The 25846-nt window shown below is 42.4% G+C and overlaps 1 protein-coding gene across 1 annotated transcript in view; it reads right to left on the bottom strand.

The window, feature by feature from the left end:
* Positions 1-25846, bottom strand: part of LOC126235733 (Golgi apparatus protein 1) — a 160259-nt gene that overhangs the window by 105927 nt on the left and 28486 nt on the right. The window contains exons 2-6 of the mRNA XM_049944511.1: positions 19795-20133; positions 7937-8179; positions 7654-7834; positions 7319-7539; positions 7120-7241 (exon numbers count right to left, since the gene is read on the bottom strand). Coding sequence (XP_049800468.1) covers positions 7120-7241; positions 7319-7539; positions 7654-7834; positions 7937-8179; positions 19795-20133 — 1106 coding nt within the window. The remainder of the gene's footprint in view (positions 1-7119; positions 7242-7318; positions 7540-7653; positions 7835-7936; positions 8180-19794; positions 20134-25846) is intronic.

Below are 25846 nucleotides of genomic sequence, written 5' to 3'. Positions count from 1 at the left end.
TGGTGGACTTCTTTGAGCCTTTCCGGTTAGAGGAAGACTAGGGTGTTGTTTGGCAGGAGAGTCAGAGGAAGTTCATGGGAGTACTCCTTCTGTCCTTTCCTGCCAACTGGTTATGTAACAGATGGCTTAACCCCCTGAGATGAGAGTTTGGCGGTTTGTTGCACAGCAGGAGGGGGAATGGCAATACAACCTTGATATTGGGCTATTTCACAACCTCAGAGCTGAATTTGAGGTTGCATGTCTGCGTGGCCATGTCCTTCATGGAGCGAGGGGTAACAAGAACAGAATGGGACAATACAGTATTTGCGAGTAGCCAGTAACTTGCAAACTACTGGGTAAGGCACTTTTTCCTTTACCCGAATCTCTTGGACAGCCTGCTCATCAAGATACAATCCCGAGAGGAGGCAACATGGCCACCATTGCAGTTGATATAGTGGGGAGAAGGAGGTGGACAATCGCCCTCGTGTGCATCCCTACCAAAGGTTACACATTTGGCTGAGTGTCAACAAGACATTCTAGTGCGGTTGAAACTATGACACTGGCAGCATTGCATTGGGTTCGGAATGTACAGCAGGACTGTGATAATTTCATAGCCTGCTTTGATCTTTGACGGCAGCACTACCCTATCAAAGGTGAGGAAAAGAGTGCAGGTGGGCACTAAGGAGGAATCTATCTGTTTCATTACACGAAGGACGGCAATGACACCCTGACCAGAGAGGTAAGACTGGATTTCGGCCTCAGACCATCGAGCAGCCTGGTGTAAATTACACTACGGGAAGGATTCAAAGTTCTATGGGCGTCGACATGAACAGGGTGGCCGTGGAGAAACGAGGCAGCAAGTAGTCGTCGTGCTTGAGAATCAGGAAAGTGCCATTTTGTAAACGAGAGCAGGATTTCAAAGGGCCAGCAATTGCATCAACACCTTTGCGAATAATAAGCAGATTTACTGTGGTGAAGTATGTGAGACCACGAGGAACAGTGGTGTAGTGGGAAGGGTCTTTGAATCATTAGCCTCATTATGTTTACGTTTCGCAGTCACTGATTGGGAAGATGATTGACTCACTGGGAAAAAATTCCCCATGATTGCCATTGTCTCCGATGGCACGCTCCTTCCAACTGGGGGCTTCCTTCACTAGGGGGCACACCTGCCTTAGGTGATTGATCACACCTCCTGAACATTTGACAGAGGGACCAGTCGGCAATTTGGGAAGGTTGCAGCTCAGGCAATCACCCCTCCCTGGGCCTGGCCTGTACCAGGAGGTAAGTGCGAACCCCACCTGTCAACCCGGGGCTGGGAATTACACATTACCCAGTCAACCGTTACACGTCAGATGCGTGGGGCGGCCTTCAGGAGCGCCAGGGAGGAAGAAGAAAAAGAGGAACCTCAAACGTCGAAGCCAAGGAACGAGAGAATGGAAACAAAGAAAGGAAAAGGGAGAGAAAAACAAAGGTGATACTGTTCTTATGACAGCGACAGACAATGCAGAACATTCCAAATAACATCCTAGACATGTTCCCCAATGGAGGGGCAAAAGAATATCAAGAGGATATACATACAGCATGGAAGGGAAAAAGCGCTTCAAAGGCTGGAGGGTTTCCAATGAAGGCCTTGTTGGCTGAAAGCCTACTTTCTGACAGTCTTTTTGTTGTGCCTTTCTGCGACTCAGCATCTCTGTTTTACTGTGAGTAGCTACTATCCTTTTTATAATACTGAACATGTAATAGCTACTTGCTGCTACGGTGTAAAATTGTGTTACATAGCTAAGGGTGGCAATGATTGTAAACACTCCTAATCGTCTGAAGTCTGCTACCTTTTACCCATCACCAAGTGCCACCCTATTGTGTGTAATTAGTACCTACATCCATATCTGTACTCTAAAAGCTGCCACAGTGTTTGATGGAGGATACAGCAGTGTACCCGAATCATTTCTTCCCATCCTATTCCATTTTCGATTGGTGTGTGCTGAAGGAGATGCCTTTTGGTATGAAGACTATCTGTATAAATTGAAAGCAGTCATCACTACTAAATTATATTTTATTTTGCGATCAAGACTGATTTTTTTTCATTAATACTGTAACATTACCCTCACGGCCATTACTTGAATGCAAATTAGGCTACATAATACTTTTCACGAACTGTACTAGAACACAGTTTCTTAGAATTTTGAGAGCGGTGTTCACTAAAAACACGTTTACTCAAAGGTTTACTTTCAGTGGTTAAGTTCATATGTTTCACCAGCTTTAGGATAACCCATTGTCATTTTTGTCATTTAATTTAAGCAGTAATGGTGTTTTTCTGTAAGTGACTGGCATGCGACCATGTATCAGGGTGTATACCCGGACAAGAGGGGGGGGGGGGGGGGGGATCCTGGATATTTCCCGGAATCCCCAGTTAAAAATACACTGTTTTCAGGTTGAGAATACACTTTTACCGGGTGAAAATACTCTATACTCTGGGTGAAAATATATACTTTTCCATGTTAAGTGACAATATAGTTTCCTTTGGAATAAGACTTATCAATTATTTGAGTAGTAAAGGTTTTATATGATGTAATAGAAATTCTTGCCACTTTAGAAACCAAACAAAAAAACAATGAGATCTGGAAACATCTTTGATGCGTTTTTCATATTAAGGAAGTATAAATATGAATTCCATCAAATACATGACGGTAGCTTCCAAAGCACTGAATTCTTGATTGCGATGCGCTTTTGCCAGCCAGTCATAGCTCACGTCACGTCACCTCGCCAACTAATGACAGCAGATATTCAAAGTACGGGATACATGATGTAGTTAGCCAACAGCAATATGACTGTAGGAAGTATGATACTTGGGATATTTGTTACGTACAACAACAACTAAAAGGTTGTACAGTTCCATACAAATATATTTTTTGTCCTACAAGGTGTAAAGCATGTTGTCACAAACATAGATCAGAATGAACTAACCACAGGTCCAGAGATGTTAGCTGAGCTACCTCAGGGCAGCAATATCATTCCAGGAAACTCCACGGAGTTACCTCACCACAACACAAATTGTAAACTTTGATATAACTATTAAAGTCCAGCTGAATAGAGGTGCACAACAAGCAAGACAAGCAGTTCCACGACTATATTTTCCACATCTTGGACTTGTCTGACGGTGGTGGTAAATTGGAAACCAGGTCGAGGTGGTGAAATCACCTTGCCATGGCATTAACAGTAGGATTTTTGACCAGGTCTGCAATAAGCTTGTGGACAGTGTAAATGGTTAGAGGGCATCCTTCAATGTCATCCTGGAAATAGCAGACCATCTCATGGATGGCCAAGAGTCCTCTATTGAATGGTGACCACTTCTTCTGAGTATCGGTCAATTTTCAAGTGAAGAAACACAACAGCTGTTTTATGCCAGCTGTCTCTTGTTGCAGTACCATGCCAATCACAGGCTGTTGGCATCTGTGGTGATTATGAGATGTGCATCCGGTGACGGAAGGATGAGGGTGATAGTTTGTGTGAGGCTGGATTTAATCTTGTTAAAAGCCATTTCAGGGAACCACATCAGGCATTATTTGCCGATGGTGTTCTTGCCGTCTAGTGGCTCTCACAGGGTCAAGAGTGTTTCAGCAGCAAGTGGGAAATGATGCCTTTAAAAACTGATGACACCAAGGAAATGTCTTAGTTTTTTATATCCGAGAGGGGAGGGAGGAGGAAGATTTGTTCCCTTTCCTCCTACATGAGGTATATCCCCAAAAGATCAACTAAATGTCCAATGAAGGTGACACACAACTGCCATAGTTGGCATTTATCATTATTAATTATGACTCCGTGTGCTGTTAACTTGTCCAACATGGTGCATAAATGAATCTCATGTTCATTGGAAGATGTGAGAAAATTATTATGTCATCTGATAAACACACAGAAGGCACGCCATCAATAAACCTCTGCCACGTCTAGGTCATGTTTCTTAACCCATACAGCATTAATGAAAACTTGATCAGACTGAATGGCGTGATTACTGCAGTTTTTGGTATATCATCTTCAGCCATAGGTATAGATAAATAGGCCCTTTTACAGCCAACAGCACTGTAAATAGTGGCACCAGCCAGTTCATGTGTGAAGTTTTGTAAGTTTGGTACAGGGTAGCTGTCTATTATAGTCTGGGCATTGAGGTACCAATAATTGTCACACAATCACCAATTAATATCCTCTTTGAGGACAAGCTTGGTAGGAGAAGCCCAAGTAATGTTGAATAGCCGCACAATACCAGCATGGCAAAGTTCGTCCACGATGGCTTTTGCCGCATTGAGTTTGTGGGGATGTAGGTAGTGGGGATGGAGGTGACAGCGGACTGGAGAGCCAGGGGTGGTGTTGATGCGATGAACTAGCCAGTCACAGACAATACAAACAGTCTGCAACCAGATGGACTGGCATGAAGTGGGGGCCGAGGGCATAGCAATAGGTGTTATTGTAACACCATCATCAATAGACAAATCAGTCGCAGAGGCACTGTGAACAACACTGGGTGTGGTCGAGTAAGCACAATTAGATAATGGCACTTGACTGACCAATTTTGAGGCCAACGTAATGACTGTCATCAGGCAGTGGGTGTAGATATTGCAGAATAGTGAGCTGCTGCTAAGACATATGTACTCGCAAAATGTCTTGGCAATGTGTAAGCGGAGAAGGTCCTTGGTTGCTCGCATATCCGTGTTGGAACGCCGGAGTTCAGAGCGCGTGGCAAATGTCATGTGGGGCTCATCCAGAAGTGTTTGACATTTCAAGATAAGATTGAGACGCATCTCTGCAAAGTAGGATACAGCAGCGGGCAGCAGGAAGGGAATCACTGACCTTGCTGCTAATTGGCCATTACCCACCGTGGTTCAGGAGCAAAGTGTGGTTCACTTCTGACAGTAAAGGTAGTGCCTGAGGAAGTTGGCTCCTACAAAGCATTCCACCATTTCAGCCAGCACGAATGTCCGAGGCACAAGTGCGTGGTTGCCGAGATTGAGAGTGATGTAGGTGGTGCAACCGCACAGGTGAAGGTGAAAGTGTAGCGGAACCAAGAGATGATGGAATCTTACTGACGTCAGCTCCGGTGTCAACTAGAAGGTAAGAATTCAGTTGTGCATTGTAGACAAAGATGCGAGGGCCATCCAGTCATAGATGAGGCCTACAGAAGCTATCATGAAGCAGAGATTTGCGGTGACTTGAATAGGACGAGCGACCTCGTGTGCTGATATCAGGCTGCGACATCAGTTTGGGTACGAGCAAGGCTGTTTCCAATGTAGTGCATCGGAGCCGAAGTGAATGAGGAACCAGCAGAGTTGGTGCATGTGGGTGGACATAGTGCCCAACCGAATCACACTGATTTGACTGGCAGGCACAGGTCTGTGACCAGGCGGAGGCACACCGGTGGTAGTCGGACTGTAAGTGTTTGTTATGTTGGATGCCAACAATACTGCACGGAGCAGTAGCGGGTGCCAACGCTCGGCAAGGTTCGGCGTTTCCCAGCAGATGTCAGGTGGCTGGTGTCTGTGCAAAAGAAGGTGCGCAGTAGTGTTCAGGAGGACAGGTCGGGTGTCGGCTAGGTCTGGCTGGGGTCATGTGATGCTGGCACTGTGGTTGTCGACTGCACCACGGTCACAATGAGAATTAACAACACTGACCGGCTGTGTGTGTGTGTGTGTGTTTGTGTGTGTGTGAGGGGTGGAGAGGGCGAGGCGGATGGTGGAGATGTGATGTCACTCAGATGATGTGGCGGCAGTAGTGCTGCTGATGACACAGGCAAATGCTGCAAGACAACATAGTCCATGACAATCAGTGTGCTTTTACGTGCAGGAAGATCACTCAAACCCATGTTATTTTGTCCAGGAAGTAGTAAATAGTTGGAAATGGTTTGAGGATCATTTAGTGGGGGCCACTGTTGACCAACTATCGTGGCACTGTGACAGGTGTCCGTACAGTTTTGCAAAACACTGGGAATGTTAATGCATACAGATTCACTGGCACTAAAGGAGTATCCTCAGGAATAAGTGTCATTATTTCCCATGTGGAAGCCTGGAGAACTATGTGTGTGACAAATGGGGCAGTAGGAAGCCACTGTTGGCCCGGAATAACATCTGTTGTCATAGTAGAATTGCTACACAAATAGTTACCCAGCATCATTACAGTGCCGTCACTGGTAAGTTCACATGAGAATTCGACTTATGTCGTTGGCTGGTTTTGTGTGAAGCAGCACAAGTATGGTGTGGTAGATGTGGAAACAATGAAAGCATTGTTGTCGGTTCAGTACACACTGCAGGCTGGACACTTCACCCACGTTTTGGCAAAATTGTAACAAACTGAGGCCTGGAAAGTTCATGGAATTCACAGGTGTTCACGAAGAGGTCAGACTGACACCCCTCGGAGTAGGAAACAGTTGAGCTGGAGATAGCTGCGGCAATGTAGGACAATGGACCAGCACGTGAGATTTTACATTTTAAATGAGGCATGGTTGAAATTTCAGGGTCACCACTGCAACATAACTTATCTTGCGTAAAACAAAATTTACTTTGAAAATAAGCTTTCTCAAACCACCATTTGCAATATTTTCCCACAACCTGGTAGAAGTGTAAACAGCTGTGACATCATGGTAATCAAAAGTAGTTTTTTTGTTACAAAGTATTTCATAATCTTCATCCTAAAGCCTTTGACACCTCTTCCTGTTGGCAGTCGCTTGTAGGTGCATTGTGTTTTGTTGCTGTAAATGGAGCATTTTCTTTGGAACTTTTCAACTTTTATTTCTGTATTTTATTGCTGGAGTATTACTCTGCAGTAGCAGACTACAGTAAAATTCATTGTTAGAGTATCAGTTCTTACCAGTTCCAAAAATTTAGCTGAAAACTGAAACAATGAAAAATTCCTGGTATTCTAAAAAATTCCCCAGATGTTCCAGGATGGAAAAATTCCTGTGCCTGGATTTCCCAGTTGTCCCAGGATGTATACAATCTGTACATACATGGCAGCTAGTCAACTGACAACATTTATTTTCTCTGGAATGCAGAATGAATTAACTACCCAACACTGAAATGTTTCCATAAACATATTAATAGGTGCTAAATGAAATAATTCCTACTTGACAGGAGAAAACAAAGCTCAATGTACCTTGCATCTCCTCCACGGACTTCCTTGCAAGCAGAATCCACTACTGGTTTACAAGCTTCTCTCAAGACTGGGTCAACACGCCAGTCTTCACCTGCGTCGGCCTCTTTCACCAAAACTTCCAGCTGGAGGAGACATTTCATTAATTTCTCTTATAATATAGAAAGGAGTAACAAATTTCACAACTCTGATATTTACTCACAGCTCTTTGACAAGCAGGAGAGATACGCTCTTCTTTCCTTTTTTGTCTCGCATGTTCCATAAGGCAATGTATGGTTCTCCCTCCTACTTCTAACCCTTTACAATATTTTGAAATGTCATCTGGGCAACTTAAGACGATTTCCGGAGACAAGCGGTAATCTTCCATTAGGATCTTTCTGTGCTCAATCATTTCAGACTGACATTCAGGAGTCACTTTTGTTCCTTTGAGTGGAAAAAATGTACAAAGATTATAAGGTGTAATACAATATTCTGAATAAGTTATAGATATGCAAATAAAATCTTGTACTGCAGTGATTAAAAATTCAAAATACTAACCATTTCTTATAACACCTTCCAAGCACAACAGTATTTGCACTAGACGTATCTCTTTATCATCAGATACAGACCGCCTGCAGTGAAATAACCTAATGTCGTCCTTACAAGCCCTAGCTAGGCCTCTACTGACTTTGAAATCTTCAGAAATCAATTTCTGTCGACGCATCAGCTGATCTTGGCACTAGAAGTTTATGAGAGAAAATAGTTGCTCTTTAACTATTCAAACATAATTCTAATTTCATGATAACGCTTTTTAAGCAATTGGGCAAAAAAGAAAACTCACCTCTTTACTCATAGTTTTGTCAAGTTTGTGCTCCATCAAGCATTTATAGACTCTCCCACTACCCCTTGGCATGTTAGGGCAGAAACGCTGATGATCATTTGCACAAGCCAAAAATAACTGTCTGTCCAGTTTGATATCATCAGCTTGTATTTCTGATAGATGAAGTACTTGCCTGTGGCATCCAGCACTTAACTTCCTTATATACTTTTGGAGACAGGCTAATGTTTTTCCTTGTCTGAAAGCCTATTTCAATTTGAAAATATGGCATGGAAACAAAAACCAGATTACAACAACTAAATAATATTGTATACCAATTCCTTAATTGCGATTGTGTAATGGTATTTCCCCTTACAAATGCCTATGATAATATATAGTAAGTGAAGACAAAAAATATTTTATATGAAAAGAAATGCTAGGCTGATAGGAGGACAAATAATTTTACTTCTTTGGACAAATTTACATTGGACAATGTTTATTAGATATCATAAATGTTATGCACATACATATATTTTTAAAGTAAAAAACATCATACTATGACTATGCTAAGAGTGAAAATGGCATTTTCGTGTATTATCTTTTTGTGTATGTGATTTCATATCAACATGAAAATTTCATCTCCAGCACTAACAATGTAAGTACCACTGGACAAAGTTCGAGAGAACTGTGCAATACGCTTTAAACAAGTAAAGTTGTGAGAGATGGAAAACACCCGCCTGGTTCAAGAGTAGTGTCAGAAAGCTACTACAAAAGCAAAAAGAGGTTTGCTGCAAGTCTGAATGTAGCCAAAGCCTCACAGATGAACAGACTGAATACAACTAAAACTAGCATCAGGAGAACGGCATGAAGTATTTAACCAATTCTATCTGTTGGCTTGACAGAAAATCCTAGAAAGTTTTCTCCTTATTTTAAATCAGTAAACAGATTGAAGCAATCTGTCCAGACACACTGTGACCACAGTGGCACTGAAAAAGAATGACATAGTAAAGTCTGAAATATTAATTGTCATTTTCTAAGAAACACAGAAGAATATTTCCCTGTAGTACCTCCTTTAAATTATATCGTGAATGACAAAATGACAGGTATCGAAACAAGTTTCCATGGGACAGAAAAGCAACTGAACTCGCTCAACAGAGGAAAGGCCACTGGAGCTGACATGATTCCAACAGGACTCTACATAGAGTATGTAAAAGAACTTGTCCCTCTTCTAGCAGCAGAGTACCATAGGACTCTGGAGGAGCAAAAAGTTCCTAATGATTAGAGAAAGTGCAGATCATTCCCATTTTCAAAAAAGTTCAATGAACAGACGCACAAAACTATAGGCCTCTATTTCCGATGTCCATCTGTTTTAGAATTTTGCAACATTTTTTTAAGTCTGTATATTATGACATTTATGGAGACCAAATATGTTCAATAGATGAATAAACTTGGATTCCTAAAACAATGATCAGGTGTAATCCATCCCCACTTGCTCTGTTCATCCACGAGACCCTGAAATCAGTAGATACAGGCACCCATGTATAGGCTGTATTCCTTCATTTCTGGGAGGCGTGCGATACAGTACCACACTGCTGCCTAATGAACAAAATTAGAGAATACAGAGTATTAAACCAACAGTGTGAGTGGACTGAAGGGTTTCTAGCAAACAAAACACAGTGTGTCATTTTCAACAGACAGAAATCTTTGTACGTAAAAGTAACTTCAGGTGTGCCCCAAAATAGTGCTATAGGACCATTACTTTTCACAATATATATAAATAGCCTAGTAGACAATGTCTGAAGTTCCATGAGGCTTTTCACCAATGATGCTGTTTCATACAGAGAAGTTACAATGGTAGAAATTTGCAGTTTAACTCAGGAAGACCTGTAGAGGATCCAACACTTGGGGCAGGGAAGGGTGATTGACCCTCAAGATAAACAAATTTAACATATAACAATATTATGAAAAGAGGGCCCCAAACACCCATGCTGGCCAGTAAGACAGCATGTAAGGTCACTAGAGCATCACCTGAACATGCACTATGTCCAGGCAGGCAACATTTTGGTAGCCGATTGCTTAGCTAGACGAATTCAAGAGGGACAGTATCATGGGACTACAGGAGGCCAGGTAGTCCTATTGTCATACTGTGCGCAATACCAGTCATACACACACACCACTACTGCCTATCGTTGACAGCAATAGATACTGGAAGACACACATGCTTGGCATACAGGATCTGGATGTCTGATTTGCACTACAAGGAGGGAGAACTGCCAATTTTATTTATTTATTTATTGTTCCGTGGGACCAAATTAAGGAGAAGTCTCCATGGTTATGGAACGAGTCAATACATGAAATTATAACACGATAGTAGAAACAGATAAAATGAAATATAAGAAACGTTTTCACACGACAATTCGTAAGTTTAAATAAAGAAAATCAACAATGTAACACTGGAATTTGCTTAATTTTTCAGCTCTTCCAGGAGCTCCTCGACAGAATAGAAGGAGTGAGCCATGAGGAAACTCTTCAGTTTAGACTTAAAAGTGTTTGGGCTACTGCTAAGATTTTTGAGTTCTTGTGATAGCTTACTGAAAATGGATGCAGCAGAATAGTGCACTCCTTTCTGCACAAGAGTCAAGGAAGTGCATTCCACATGCAGATTTGATTTCTGCCTAGTATTAACTGAGTGAAAGCTGCTAACTCTTGGGAATAAGCTAATATTGCTAACAACAAACAACATTAAAGAAAATATATACTGTGAGGGCAATGTCAGAATTCCCAGACTATTGAATATGGGTCGACAAGAGGTTCCGAACTTACACCACATATAGCTCGAACAACCCGTTTTTGAGCCAAAAATACCCTTTTTGAATCAGAAGAATTACCCCAAAAAATAATACCATATGACATAAGCATATGAAAATATGTGAAGTAGACTACTTTTCGTGTTGAACAGTCACTTATTTCAGATACTGTTCTAATGGTAAATAAAGCAGCATTTAGTTTCTGAACAAGATCCTGAACATGGGCTTTCCACAACAGCTTACTATCTATCCGAATGCCTAGGAACTTGAACTGTTCTGTCTCGTTTATAACATGCCCATTCTGTCTGATCAAAATATCGGTTCTTGTTGAACTGCGAGTTAGAAACTGTAAAAACTGAGTCTTACTGTGATTTAGCATCAAATTATTTTCCACAAGCCACGAACTTATTTCATGAACTACATTATTTGATAATGTTTCAATATTACACACAAGATCCTTCACTACCAAGCTGGCGTCATCAGCAAACAGAAATATTTTTGAATCACCTGTAATACTAGAAGGCATATCATTAATATAAATAAGAAACAGCAGTGGCCCCAGCACCAACCCTTGGGGAACGCCCCACTTAACAGTGCCCCATTGGGACTGAAATCACTACCACTCTCAATATTGCGGAGAATTACCTTCTGCTTTTGGTTCTTAAAGTAAGAGGCGAACCAACTGTAAGCTACTCCCCTTACTCCATAATGGTCCAACTTCTGCAGTAATATTTTGTGGTCAACACAGTCAAAAGCCTTCGTTAAATCAAAGAAAACACCTAGCGTTCGCAACCTTTTATTTAATCTGTCCAAAACCTCACAGAGAAAAGAGAATATAGCATTTTCAGTTGTTAAACCATTTCTAAAACCAAACTGTACATTTGACAGCAAATTATGTGAATTTAAATGCTCCAGTAACCTTGTATATACAACCTTCTCGATAACTTTAGCAAACACCGATGGCATAGTAATAGGTCTATAATTGTCAACATTATCCCTGTCTCCCTTTTTCTAAAGTGGCTTCACTACCAAGTACTTTAATCAGTCAGGAAACCGACCACTCCTAAAGGAAAAGTTACAGATATGGTTAAGTACTGGGCTAACATACATAGAACTGTTGTGACAGTGCCACGAGATTTAAAAGTGCCGCTACGCCTCCGTTCCCTCCTTACGACGAGGCCACTGAAGACTGGGAGGATTATGAGAAGCGTTTGCGGCGACACTTCTTGGCTTTCGGCGTTGTCGACGCTCCTATGTGTAAGTCGTTATTTCTATCTTGGATTTCCCCACGGATCTATCAGCTGCTATCTCAGTTAGCCCCTCTGCGGGAACCTGCCTCTCTGTCCTTCCAAGAAATGTGTGAATTATTGTCTAACTATTACCGGAAAAACACCCACGTCGTTGCCGCCCGCGTGGCGTTCTACCGGTGTCGTAAACAGCCCCATCAATCTTACCGGGCTTGGGCGGCGGAATTACACGGTCTGAGTAGGAAATGTCAGTTTGTCACGGACACTCATCATGAGTCTTATGCTGATTCAATGGTTAGGGATGCTATTCTATGGCTTGCTCCTGATAAAGAAGTTCGGCAACGTGCCTTACAACTGCCAAACCCATCGTTGTTGGAAGTTCTCAGCATCGCTCAATCTTTTGAAGTGTCTCACGCTGCTGGTGCACAAATAGACGCGTGGTGTGATGTAGGCGCTGTACAGACCACTTTCGACGCGGACAATTTGCCTGTTTCACAAGGGAACGACGATGTGGCGGCGGTTCACTCGCGTCAACAACGTCGCATTGGGTCACCACGCTCGCAGCGAAAACAGCAACCACAGAAGCAGGTTCGTTCTGCACTTCCTTCTTGTCCACGTTGTTTCATACAGCATGACAGGGCCGCGTGTCCAAAACGTTGGGCAACGTGTAATTCATGTAGGAAAAAAGGCCACATTGCTTCTGTGTGTCAGTCCCCTAAAGTTCCTGTCGACGAGGACAAGGCATCAGACATGGATGTTAACTGTGTGCTTTCTCAAACAAATAAGTTGTTTGTTACTGTTCGTGTTCTGGATAAAGACATTCGCATGCAAGTGGACACTGGCTCTGCAGTAACTCTCATTAATTCTCGCACGTATTTGGAGTTGGGCTCCCCTCCCTTGTCTCCCGTTACGCGAAATCTGCGAACTTATAATAAGCAGAACATTCCTATCGTTGGCCAGTTTGATGCTTCCACTGCCTACAAGTCTGTTGTTAGGCCCCTCACGTTTTATGTGGTGGATCACGCGGGCACGGAAAACCTGTTCGGTTATGATGCTTTCCAGTTGTTCGGGTTCTCCATTGATGATGATGTGCACCTCATATCTGAGGATATTCCGTATCAACAGCTGGATGGATTGTGTTCTGAATTCTCGTCCGTGTTCTCTGCTGGTCTGGGTCGTGCCAAGGATTTTGAAGCCCACATTACTCTTAAACCTACAGCCCGCCCTAAGTTTTTCCGGGCACGCCCTATTCCGATGGTGTTGCTTGCACCTGTCAAGGCTGAGATAGACAGGTTAACAGCTTCAGGGATTCTCCTTCCTGTTACCTCCAGCGAATGGGCATCGCCAATCGTGGTGATTTCTAAACCAAGCGGGAGTCTGCGATTGTGTGGTGATTTTAAAGCCACTGTCAACGCTCAGAGCCTCATTGACACTTATCCTCTTCCCCGTCCTGAGGAGTTATTTACCAAGCTCGCTGGGGGCCAGTTCTTTTCCAAACTTGACTTATCGGAGGCGTACCATCAGTTGCCGTTGGATGCGTCTTCCAAGGAATTTCTCATCATCAACACTCCTTGTGGGTTGTATCAGTACCAGCGGTTACCATTTGGCATCGCTAGTGCGCCGGACATTTTTCAGCGGTTTTTGGAACAGCTCACGGCTTCCGTTCCCGGCTGCATCAACTACCTGGATGGCATTGTTGTCACGGGGGCCTCCACTGAGGAGCACCTTCGCAATTTGCGTTCACTGTTTCGGGTTCTGCATTCGGCTGGGTTGAAGTGCAATCTGGACAAGTCACAGTTCTTCCAACCCTCCATTGTTTATCTTGGTTTCCACTTGTCCCGTGAGGGTATCGTCCTCTACGACAGCACGTTGCGGCCATTACCGCTCTGCCCTGGCCGTCTACGGTCAAAGAACTTCAGGCGTTTCTGGGCAAGATTGCTTATTATCACAAATTCATTCCATCCGCGGCGGCGGTGGCTCATCCTCTGCATCAGCTGTTATGCAAAAACGTTCCTTTCTGTTGGTCCGACGAGTGTGAGCAGGCTTTTGTCCGCCTGAAGGCTCATTTGCAGTCGGCGCCTTGTCTTGCCACGTTCCGTCCGGGTCAGCACTTGGTTCTGGCGACTGACGCGTCACAGTATGGCCTAGGGGCTGTTCTCGCCCATCGGTATGAGGATGGGTCGGGACGACCCACCGCCTACGCTTCCAAGACCCTCAACAATGCCCAACGGTGTTACTCTCAAATCGAAAAGGAGGCACTCGCTATCATTTATGCTCTAAAAAAGTTCAGTGTTTTTTTGTATGGTTCTATGTTTCACCTCATCACCGACCACAAGCCGCTGGCCTCTCTGTTCAGCCCCTCAGCGTCGCTTCCAGATAAGGCAGCTCACCGCCTGCAACGTTGGGCCTTATACTTGTCTCGTTTTCACTATGAGATTCACTATCGCCCCACGGCCCAGCACACCAACGCTGACGCGTTGTCGCATTTGCCGATGGACCCCGACCCAGTTTTCAATCGAGATGAACTACTCTGTTTCCACATTGATGAGGAAGAAGGTCGTGCGGTCGAGGGTTTTCCACTTACAGGTTCGCAGGTCGCGTCGGCTACTGCGCGGGACCCGGTCCTGCGTCAGGTGATCGGTTTTGTTCAACGGGGTTGGCCGGACAGGACCAAGGGCCGGGCATCAGATCCCCTTCGCAACTATCATGCCTTGCGCCTTCGTCTGTCTGTTCGTGAGGGTGTTGTTCTTCTGGCCACAGATGGCGCATCTCCACGGGTCGTGGTGCCAGCCTCTCTTCGCAAAGATGTTCTCAAACTATCCCATGAAGGCCATTGGGGGATTTCTCGGACTAAGTCCCTGGCCCGCAGGCACGTTTATTGGCCCGGTATTGATTCGGACATCGCCCACATGGTTGCTGCGTGTGGTCAGTGTGCTCAACAACTGGCTGCACCCCGTACAATGCCCTCTCCGTGGCCTGATCCGGCGCAGCCGTGGGAACGGGTGCACGCTGACTTTGCCGGCCCCTTCCTCGGCACTTATTGGCTACTGTTGATTGACGTCTTCTCGAAGTTTCCGTTTGTTGTTCGATGTCCGTCGCCCACCACTGCGGCGACGACGCTGGCTTTGTCCAAAATCTTTGTGCTAGAAGGCCTTCCATCCACGATTGTCACGGACAATGGCCCTCAGTTCTCTTTGCAGGCCTTCCGTGATTTTTGTACTGGACAAGGGATTCATCATGTTACAGCACCGCCCTTCCATCTGCAATCGAATGGGGAGGTCGTTGCAATTTCTGAGTTCTTATCACTTCACGCCTCTGGGTGATCGCAGCCCTGCTGAACTCTTGCATGGCCGCCAACCGCGCCCTCTACTGCACCTGCTTCACCCTGTCAGGCCTTGTACTGTGTCCCCTAGTGCGGGAAAATACTCGGTGGGTGCCGACTTGTGGGCACGAGGGTATGGATCTCGCCCTAAATGGATTCCAGGGGTGGTCCAGGCTCTTCGCGGCCACCGGCTTTGTGAAATACGTACGGACGATGGCATGGTTGTTCGCCATTACGACCAGATGCGCCCACGAGTGGTGGCCATGCCGGTGCCACCGCCCCTTCTTTCGCCTCCACCAGCCCGAGAAGCCAGTCCTGTCGCTGCTGCCGATCTTCCGTGCGTGTTGCTGCAGCCGACGTCGCTACCGCTTCCGAGTACGCCGGAACCGGCCCCAGTCGCGACGCCGCCTTCTCCGGGACCCATCTCGCTGGAGCACACCCCCAGGTCCACGACACCTATGGATGCTGCTCCGGAGCTTTCACCCATCATCTCGTCCAGGAGGCACGTTCCACGCTTCCGTCCTGGACATTTTCGACCATACTCTTTTGTTTCTTCGCGGGATCTTCTCGGGGCCTCCCAAGGGGCCATGGATGTCTCCGCACTGTCCGTGTCTCCAAGGAAGTGAGTGTATTTTTTTTTCAAGGGGGGAAAAGTGTTGTGACAGTGCCACGACATTTAAAAGTGCCGCTACGTCAGTACGCGAACACGGCGATAGAGGCATTCCGTAGCTCGGCCGAGCGCGGGAGCGCCACCTGGCTATGAACGGCGCCGGCCGCATGTCACGGCACGGCAGTCGAATGACAGATACGGATTTAATAGCATGTAACCCGCTATTGTTTCTACTTTTGTATATTCACGCAATTTATTAGTGATTAAAGGTTATAACAAGAACAATACTTCAGTATTCTGCTAGATACCCCATCATATCCATGAGAGTTCTTGGCCTTTAGTGATTTAATTATTAACTCAATCTCCCTCTTGTCAGTATCATGGAGGAGCATTTCAGGTAACAGTCTCGGAACACTTTTTTCTACAAGCGCTATATGATTCCCTGTTGGGACTACGTTTCTATTTAGTTCACCTGCTATATTCAGAAAGTGATTATTAAATACTGTACATATATGCAACTTATCAGTAACACGGACATTCCCACTACGCACTGATTCTATATCCTCGACCTGTCTCTGCAGACCAGCCACTTCCTTTACGACTGACCATATGGTTTTAATTTTATCCTGAGACTTAGCTATTCTATCTGCATACCACATACTTTTTCCCTTCCTAATAACTTTTTGAAGCACCTTACAATACTGTTTGTAATGGGCTGCTGCATTTACATTTTGACTGTTTCTAGCGTTTTGATATAATTGCCACTTTGTTCTACAGGATATTCTTATCCCTCTAGTCAGCCACCCAGGCTGCCTGTTTGTGCTAGTACCATATTTCGAACGTTCTAATGGAAAGCAACTTTCAAAGAGCACGAGAAAAGTCTTGAGGAAAGCATTATATTTATCGTCTACTGTATCAGCACTATAAACATCTTGCCACTCTTGTTCCTTGATAAGGTTTACAAAGGTCTCTATAGCAACTGGATCAGCTTTCCTAAAAAGTTGACAACTATATTTAACATGTGTTGCAGCACAAAAATCTTTTAGAGTTAAAACTTGTGCATCATGATCTGAAAGGCCATTCACCTTTATGCAAACAGAATGCCCTTCTAGTAATGAGGAATGAACAAAAATGTTGTCTATGGTTGTTCTACTGTTCCCTTGCACTCTCGTTGGAAAGAATATGGTTTGCATAAGATTATATGAATTAAGGAGGTCTACCAGCATCCTTTTCCTTGCACAATCACTTATACAATTAATATTGAAGTCACCACATATAACTAACTTTTTGTATTTCCTATAAAGTGAACCAAGATCCTCCTCTAGCTTTAGCAAAAATGTTGTGAAATCAGAGTCTGGGGATCTATAAATAACAACAGTTAGAAGTTTAACTCCACTAAATTTAACCACACCTGCACAACATTCAAACACCTTTTCAGTGCAGTACTTTGAAACATCAATTGACTCAAATGGGATACCATTTTTTACATACATGGCTACTCCCCCACACCGCAAAGAACTCATAGAAAAGCTGCCAGCCAACCTCTATCCTGGTAAAGGAAGCCTCTGAATTATCTCCTTATGTAAGAAGTGTTCAGATATACCCATAATTTCAGAGTCAACATCTAAAAGCAGTTCACTAACTTTATCTCTAATACCTTGTATATTTTGATGAAATATACTAATTCCCTCATTACTCGGATACCTAAGCTTTGTCAAAAGTGGTTTCTTGTTAGAGAGACTTCCCTTAAGCAGGAATACCTATCAGCTGACTTCAATCTAAAACAGGTGCAGCTCTAACACCCACTAGTACAGGAATTTTCCCATGAGTGATCCCACCACCCCCACCTATTCTGTCACCTATAAGCTTTGCCAACCTCCCCTTTCCATACCTGTTGAGGTGCAGGCCATGTCTAGTGAAACCCGTCCTGCTGACAGACTCCACCGACACCACTGAAATGTGACTCATGCCTTCTGTCATCAGCGCACCCCCAAGTCTCATGTTATTACGGCTGTATTAAGATAAGGCCGATCGTGATGCTGAAACAGTTCCACAAAATGCACATTCGTGTTGCCAGTCTGAGTGGCTATCTTTTCCAGGTCACCATCTATGTCATACTCCCCATCCCTATCACTACTATTACCAGCCCCACCCACAATCACTACCTGATCCTCTTTAGTAAAATCCCTACATAACCCCCCTATGTTAACAGTCACCTGAGCCAATCCTGCATTAGGCTTCACAAAGCTGGTGACCTGGTACTCACTCCCCAACACTTCCTGCAACTGCTGGCCTACACCTCTACCACAAGAACTACCTAACAGTAGAACCTTCTTCTTTCTCTTAGACTTTGCAACTGTCCTAGCCACCATAACTGCTGAGGTCTGCTGCATACTTCCTACATCTACAGCTACTAGAGATTCCTCTCCACAAGACTCTGACAGTTGGTCATATCTATTGCAAACACCAATAGTAAAACTATCTGAAAATCTCCTTCTCCTAGCAGATCTCTTGCCAACAGCCAGCTCCCATTCCCCAACCCCCTTCTCCCTCCTCATCCTATCTAGCTCCTCCTGTGTGTTTTTGAACTGCACCCGAAGGACACAGATCTTACGCTCCTGCTCCTCTATCAACTTACTCTTGCTACATAACCTGCAGTTCCAGGAGAGGATCTCACCATGTGGGGAAAGATCCAGCGGTAATAAGAGTGGCCATTCAGTGGGCTTTTCTGCCTTCTATACAACATCCTGTCAGTACTAGTACCATTGGCAGGCAGTTATATTACAAATGGTTCACCGCATACTGACTGTTTTGACACCTGGCACTCACAACCCCACAGAATCATGCTCCACACGCCCGATGTGGGCAGCAACTAAGGTGGGACCCTGCAGACCAGTCATCTGTAGTGAGAGTCCTGTTTCTGCCTTAGAGGTGGCGACTAACATCAAGTCTGTGTCTGGAGGTGCAGTGGAGAGTGCCATGAGGAGCAGCACACACCCTCATGCGATGGTGTGTGGAGCAATATTCTGTGGTGATCTTTAATGGTCAAATTTTCTTACGTGAGAGCCACATGGTACATAGAGGAGGTACTGCAGCTGATGGCTCTGCCATTCGAGAATGCCCATTCCCATGCCCTATTTCGACAGGACAACACTCGTCATCATCCTGCAACCACTTCCTCAGCATACATTGCTGCTGTGGACACACTGCCATAGCCAACGGCATCACCCAATTTCTCCCCAACTGAGAATGTGGGGACCACCATTGAGCATGTCATCAGGAGTCCACCCCCCCCCCCCCCCCTATCAGTATGCAGGAACTGTGCACTCGTGTGCAAATAGCATGGGATGGAGTATCACAGAATTACATCCAAGACCTATACAACTCCACGATGTGGTGTCTAGACACATATATTCACAACCATGTGGGCATGATGCCATACTAACAGGTATGATTTGTGGCTGTGTAGCATAATAGATGTTGCTCCTTCAAAGCTGGAAGTGTAATCATTTCATGTGTGTAGTACTATCTAACTGCCTGCCAACAATGAGTGAAATCTGCTTTGTTCTTCTGGGTGCTACTCTTTTTATGACAATCATTATGTATCTACAAGACATATTGCTGTTGGATGCTAAGCATTATAAGGCTTTCCATTTCATAGAGCTCCAAGCTAACAGAACATTTTCCATATCACTCCAATGTATGTCTCCAGTAATCTAAAGAAGATAACAGCCATCATTTTTTATGACAAGAAATAAGAAGCACATTAACACATGCTGATTTGCTCAAATTATAATAAATACACAAATAAATAAATAAGACTGTGAGTTCACTGTCTAAGTTCCATTCTTTCATAGAGAAAATGGAGTAAGAGAGTTATATACAATGATGATTACCTCATTTGTGTGAAGTCGTCCACACTGAAAAGTTTTCACATCTCCACTACACTCTTTATAAAATGCTGGCATCATTCTGAAGTCACTAAAAGCAATCCATTCCATACGCTGAACAAATGTGTGACATTTATCTTCTTCTATCTTTTCCCTTTTATCAATCATACAGGCTAATATATTACCCACAACTGATGATGAAGGCTGACAGCCAAGGCTCTCTATCAACTGGCTTGAACAATAGTCCTTTGCAAGCTGTGTCATGTTTTGATCACTTATCATATGCAATGTTCGCTCCCATATCTTGTTCTGACATTCTTTTGTCAGCTCTGCTAGTTCGCTGCCCTGAAAGAAACAATGTAAGTTGAGCTTTCTGAAAATTCACCAAATTTACTGGGAAAATGAACACTATATACATATCAATCACACTGACCAAATATTTTGTAAGTCTTTTTCTGCTGCATAATATGTCATTTTGCATTTAGGTCCAACTGAATTATGCCATAACTACTGCCCTTTTAAACAAAATGCACATCTTTGCAATTTCATTGTGCCAAGCAAAACGAGGATAATGGAATGTAGTCAAATTAAATCGGGTGATGCTGAGGGGATTAGATTAGGAAATGAGACACTTAAAGTAGTAAAGGAGTTTTGCTATTTAGGGAGTAAAATAACTGATGATGGTCGAAGTAGAGAGGATATAAAATGTAGACTGGCAATGGCAAGGAAATCGTTTCTGAAGAAGAGAAATTTGTTAACATCCAGTATAGATTTAAGTGTCAGGAAGTCGTTTCTGAAAGTATTTGTATGGAGTGTAGCCATGTATGGAAGTGAAACATGGACGATAACCAGTTTGGACAAGAAGAGAATAGAAGCTTTCAAAATGTGGTGCTACAGAAGAATGCTGAAGATAAGGTGGGTAGATCACGTAACTAATGAGGAGGTATTGAATAGGATTGGGGAGAAGAGAAGTTTGTGGCACAACTTGACTAGAAGAAGGGATCAGTTGGTAGGACATGTTTTGAGGCATCAAGGGATAACAAATTTATCATTGGAGGGCAGCGTGGAGGGTAAAAATCGTAGAGGGAGACCAAGAGATCAATACACTAAGCAGATTCAGAAGGATGTAGGTTGCAGTAGGTACTGGGAGATGAAGAAGCTTGCACAGGATAGAGTAGCATGGAGAGCTGCATGAAACCAGTCTCAGGACTGAAGACCACAACCACAACAACAACAACAACAACAACAACAACAAGTTTGTTAACAGGTAACTGGTTTGTTAATGTTTCAAATCAATGCAGTTTTGTCTCAAGAATGAATGCACACTGTCAACTACAAAACCTGTGCTGCACATTTTAACGCACATATAAAGTGACACTTTATTGATAACATACCGGTAGTACAGCCTTTCACCTTACAGAGTTGTCAATTCCTTTTGTAAAATGTTATAAGTGGCTATTTTCTGAACTGAAATTGAAAGAACTGATTGGCACTGTGTTAAGTCAGTTGTTTAAGAGTCAGTTAAAGTGATTTTAACACATAAATTTTACTTATAAACTATTTTTTTCACATATTGTGCATTTACATATATTTTGTGCAAAATGACTATTATTTCATTGTGGGATTGTCAGATCCTACATCAGGCACCTCCTCAGGTGGTGGACAAGGAAAAGCCTCCCAAATATGGATGCTACTGGGGATATACAATACCCATATTAACATAAACCTAAACCCAATATGTCTGTGACAACCAATAGCTAGTGGTCAGTATCTGTTCACAAATATGATCTAATCTCAACAATCAAGTGTCTAACATTTGCGATCTCCAACAAAGATCACTACAGCCACTTTCAACTTCAAATAAGCATGACGGAGCAACAGGAAAGATATCAACTAACAAGAGTCGCAGTAAATGTGTTGGACTTTCCTGGCAAATGGATTCTGGCAGGCCAGGAACATCATGAAAAGTAGAAGAATCAGGGTTTCTCAAATCCATTTTGAAGACACTATATTGGCATATAATGCAAATAAACTGGTAAAACTAGACAAATTTAAACAGCTTGTGGATACACTGCATAAACTTCACATCAAAATCCTCACTATACAAGAGACATGCTTCACAGATAAAAACCACTTCAACAAAGAAAAGTACAAGACACACAAAAGAAAACCTGCTGTCAGAAGGGGAACACCAACAATGTTTGACACAGGATTTGCTGTACACAAATCAGTCACAGACAACATCCTAGAGTTCAGCTCAATGTCAGAAAGGATCTTCACAATAACCTTCAAATCAGGAAACAAAAGAAGCATGATCACCAATGCACTCACACTGACAAATGATCACAACAAAAAGCAATAAGAGAAGTATGAGACTTTTTCTGAGAAGACTTGAAAAAAATAACAAACAAAATACCAGAAACAGATGTTAAAATTGCATTAAGAGACTTAAGTGCACAATTAGGCAAAAAGAAAAAGTACAATTGAATCACATGCCCATAAACAACATTGCACGGACACGAATGGAGACTATCTTGTACATTATTGTCAAACTTTTAACTTAAAAATTATGTCAACACAATTTCAAAATTCAAGAAGAAAACTAAAATGATGGAAAACAACCGAAAACAAAAGGGAAGAACATAAATTGATCAGGTCGCAATAACAAACAAAAATACAAGTTAAATTTTGAATGTGAGAACATGCAAAGGATTCTTCGAGTCTGAGCACCACTTACTACAAGTAAAGATTAGGCCAATCCCACAATACAGAACACAATTATAAGATGGGGCTAGAATATTTGAAAATAAATGAAGACAAAATTATTTCAGAAATTAATCAAAATAAAATGTAAAAATCGGGCAGACCTCAAGAAGACAACAGTTCAGAAGGCAATGCATTGGTGTCAACTTCTCAGGAAACAAAAACATAGATGGTGGAATGAACTTGCAATCAGACCACTGAACAAAAAATCCAGGCATGGAAGAAGTTTAGCAGTAACAGAACAACAAACATCGCAGGATTTCAACAAAGTTCAGAAACAATCCTTAATAGATATCAAAAGGATGAAAAGAGAATACAACAAAAGTAGATTAAATGAAATCGAGGAAGAATTCAAGGAAATGACAAGAGAAATTTGTACAGAATTTCAGGAAACATATTAATGGTTATCAGCCCCCAAATATTGGCTTCAAAAGAGCAGATTGATATCTAGCAACAAATACTACAGAAAACTGGAAAACTATTAAAAATATTTTGATAAACTCCTCAACTGCAAGAAGCTTAAATATAAATTAAACTTATAAATAAAAAAAATAAAAAATAATAAAAAAAACCATACCAAATATGGATTCAAAACCACTCACAATCACAGAAGCAGAGGAGATTATAAAACAACTTAAAAACAACAGAGCCCCCAGAAAGATGGTATTATTGCTGAGATATGGAAACTTAAAAATCAAAACACCACAAAGAAAATTCATAAGAATCTCACAGAAATGTGAATTACACAGAAAATCTCTCAGGGATGGAATGCAAGCTCATTCACCTACTCCACAAAAAGGACAATACAAAAAAACCTAATAATTACAAAGGTGTCTCATTACAGGGGGTGTTCAACAAGTAATGCAACACTTTTTTTCTGAAAGCAGGTTGGTTTCAATCAAGATTCCAATACACCATATTATTCCCCACTCTTTTGGCTACAAAACCTTATTTTTTCCAACATAATTTCCATTCAATGTGATGGCCTTATGCTACATTACGGGGAGGACCTGTATGCTCGCATGGTACCGCTCAAGTGGTCAGCATCAGAGCCAACGTCCTGCAGCATCAATAATCTCATCATCCAAATTTTGCTTCCTGTGGAGTGCATCCTCCATTGGGCCAGACAGATGGAAGTTGGAAGGTGCGAGATCCAGGCTGTAGAGAGGATGACAAAGAACAGTCCAATGAAGTTTTGTGAGCTCAGGTTAACTGAATCTTCTGTCAGTTGTTGGTAGTACAACATTATAACAACACACCAGTGGTGGAATGCATTGATACTCTGACAGAGCTGATGCACAAGTCTAATGTCAATCCTGTGGAATTGAATGACTTGAGACTGGCTACTTAGACATGCTTGGCACAGAACTATTTCCAGTTCCAAGGGACTCTTTATAAACAATTATATGGCTTAGCTTTGGGTGTTGGTTGAAATTTTATGGATCATTTTGAACAAAGTTTTCTAAAAACAGAACCCTTGAGTGCAAATATCAAATACTGGTTTAGAAATGTGGATGATGTCCTATGTTTGTGGACTGCTACTACAAGACAACTGAACACATTTTTGAAAAACCTAGACAGTCAACATAAAAATATTCAGTTCACAATGGGGATTGGCAATAAATCCATAAACTTCTTAGCTCTCACCATTGACCAACAGTACACACACACACACACACACACACACACACGTTATTCAAAAATACCTTCTTGCTCACAACAACCCATACCTCACAAACATGCAGCTTTTCACTTAATGGTACACCACCTCATATCTGTCCCTACGTCCAGAGATGATTTTATAGCAGAGTTAGATACAATAAAATGTATTGCCACAGCCAATGGCTACAGTCCAGTTCTTACTAACAACATCTTGCTCAGGAAACAAAAACGGAAAATTATACCCCTCCTCTATGCCCCATCTGCTTCCCCAGCCACCATCTGCAAGAAATGGTGCGCACTACAATATCTAAGAGAGGCATCACAGTTTGTAGCCAAAGCACTGAAAGCCTGCAAGTAAGGCTTTCCAACTATGTTAAGAACACGACAGCCCAGAGTATTTTCAATAGCAAATATAAGATCCAGTTATTAGCCGACAGTGGGGTATACAAAATTATCTGTTCCGATTGTGACAAGTTTTACATTGGTCAGTCAGGCAGAGACATAGCAACTAGGCTGGCTGAACATGAACACAGCTGGAGGTTGCAGAATTCTGACTCTGCATTTGCTGAGAATGTACTGAATGAGGGTCACAACTGCCAGCCAGTGTTCCATGTACTTCACTTACAAACAAAGGTCATAAACTCAACCTGTTGGAAGCCCTGGAAATTAACAAACAGCTAGCCCACAGTCCAGATCTAATCCTAAATGACCAGACGCAGCTCAACATTTCCCTCTCCTACTCTTCATATAATCATCTCTGTTGTTCATTACTTCCCACACTGTCTGTTCCTACATATTCCCATTTTCCTGTATTCATTAAGTTCTTTTATTTTATTGAAGTTGTCCATGTATTCCATAAAGACTTTAGTTTCAATTGTTAAGGCTTTAATTGAACTGGTACTTGTCTTACTGCCCATGTTCTTGTCTCATCAAATAGTGTTTATATTTTACTTGGTTAATTTATTTAATGCAAACTGTTACATAGCCACAGTTTCGAATATAATGTTAATGTTTCCTGTTTGCTCCTTTTTGTATTTGTGTATTGTTCAGCCTTTTTACCTTTTAAAATTGCAGTACCACCACACTCTCAAAGACTGCATTTACTGTATGTTCCCTCAAACTCTTCCATTTTCCTGCATTTATTTATTTATTTATTTCTGTTTATCTTATTGATATTGTTTAAGTTCCTTATGTATTCTGTAATTACTTTGATAATTGTTTCTTTTAATTGGTTTGTGTATCACTCTCCATGTTTTATACCTCCTGAAGTAGCCTTGTCAAGCACTAATTTTATTTTATTTGTTTATTAATAAAAACTGTTATGTAGGCACGCTGTTCCTATTTTGTGTTAAATTTTTTCCTGTCTACTCCATTTTTTATTTATTTAGTGTTCAATTTTTTACTTACTCCATTTTTATTTATTTAGTGCTCAACTTTTTTACTTTTTCATTGCATTACCTCCACACTGTCGAAGATGTTACTGTATGTGTCTGTTTCAATCTAGAGTGTAATTTTTCTTCCAGTGTTGTTTACAAACGTCATAACTTCTTCGGTGACAATATTCATTAAATGTCTGAAGTAGTAATGTAGAACAAAAGCAAACTGGTCCTTTTCATTTATTTTGTGAGCTCCT

The sequence above is a fragment of the Schistocerca nitens genome, chromosome 2 (genome assembly GCF_023898315.1).
Source record: "Schistocerca nitens isolate TAMUIC-IGC-003100 chromosome 2, iqSchNite1.1, whole genome shotgun sequence".
Lineage (NCBI taxonomy): Eukaryota > Metazoa > Arthropoda > Insecta > Orthoptera > Acrididae > Schistocerca > Schistocerca nitens.
This window is presented reverse-complemented; position numbering and strand designations above follow the sequence as displayed.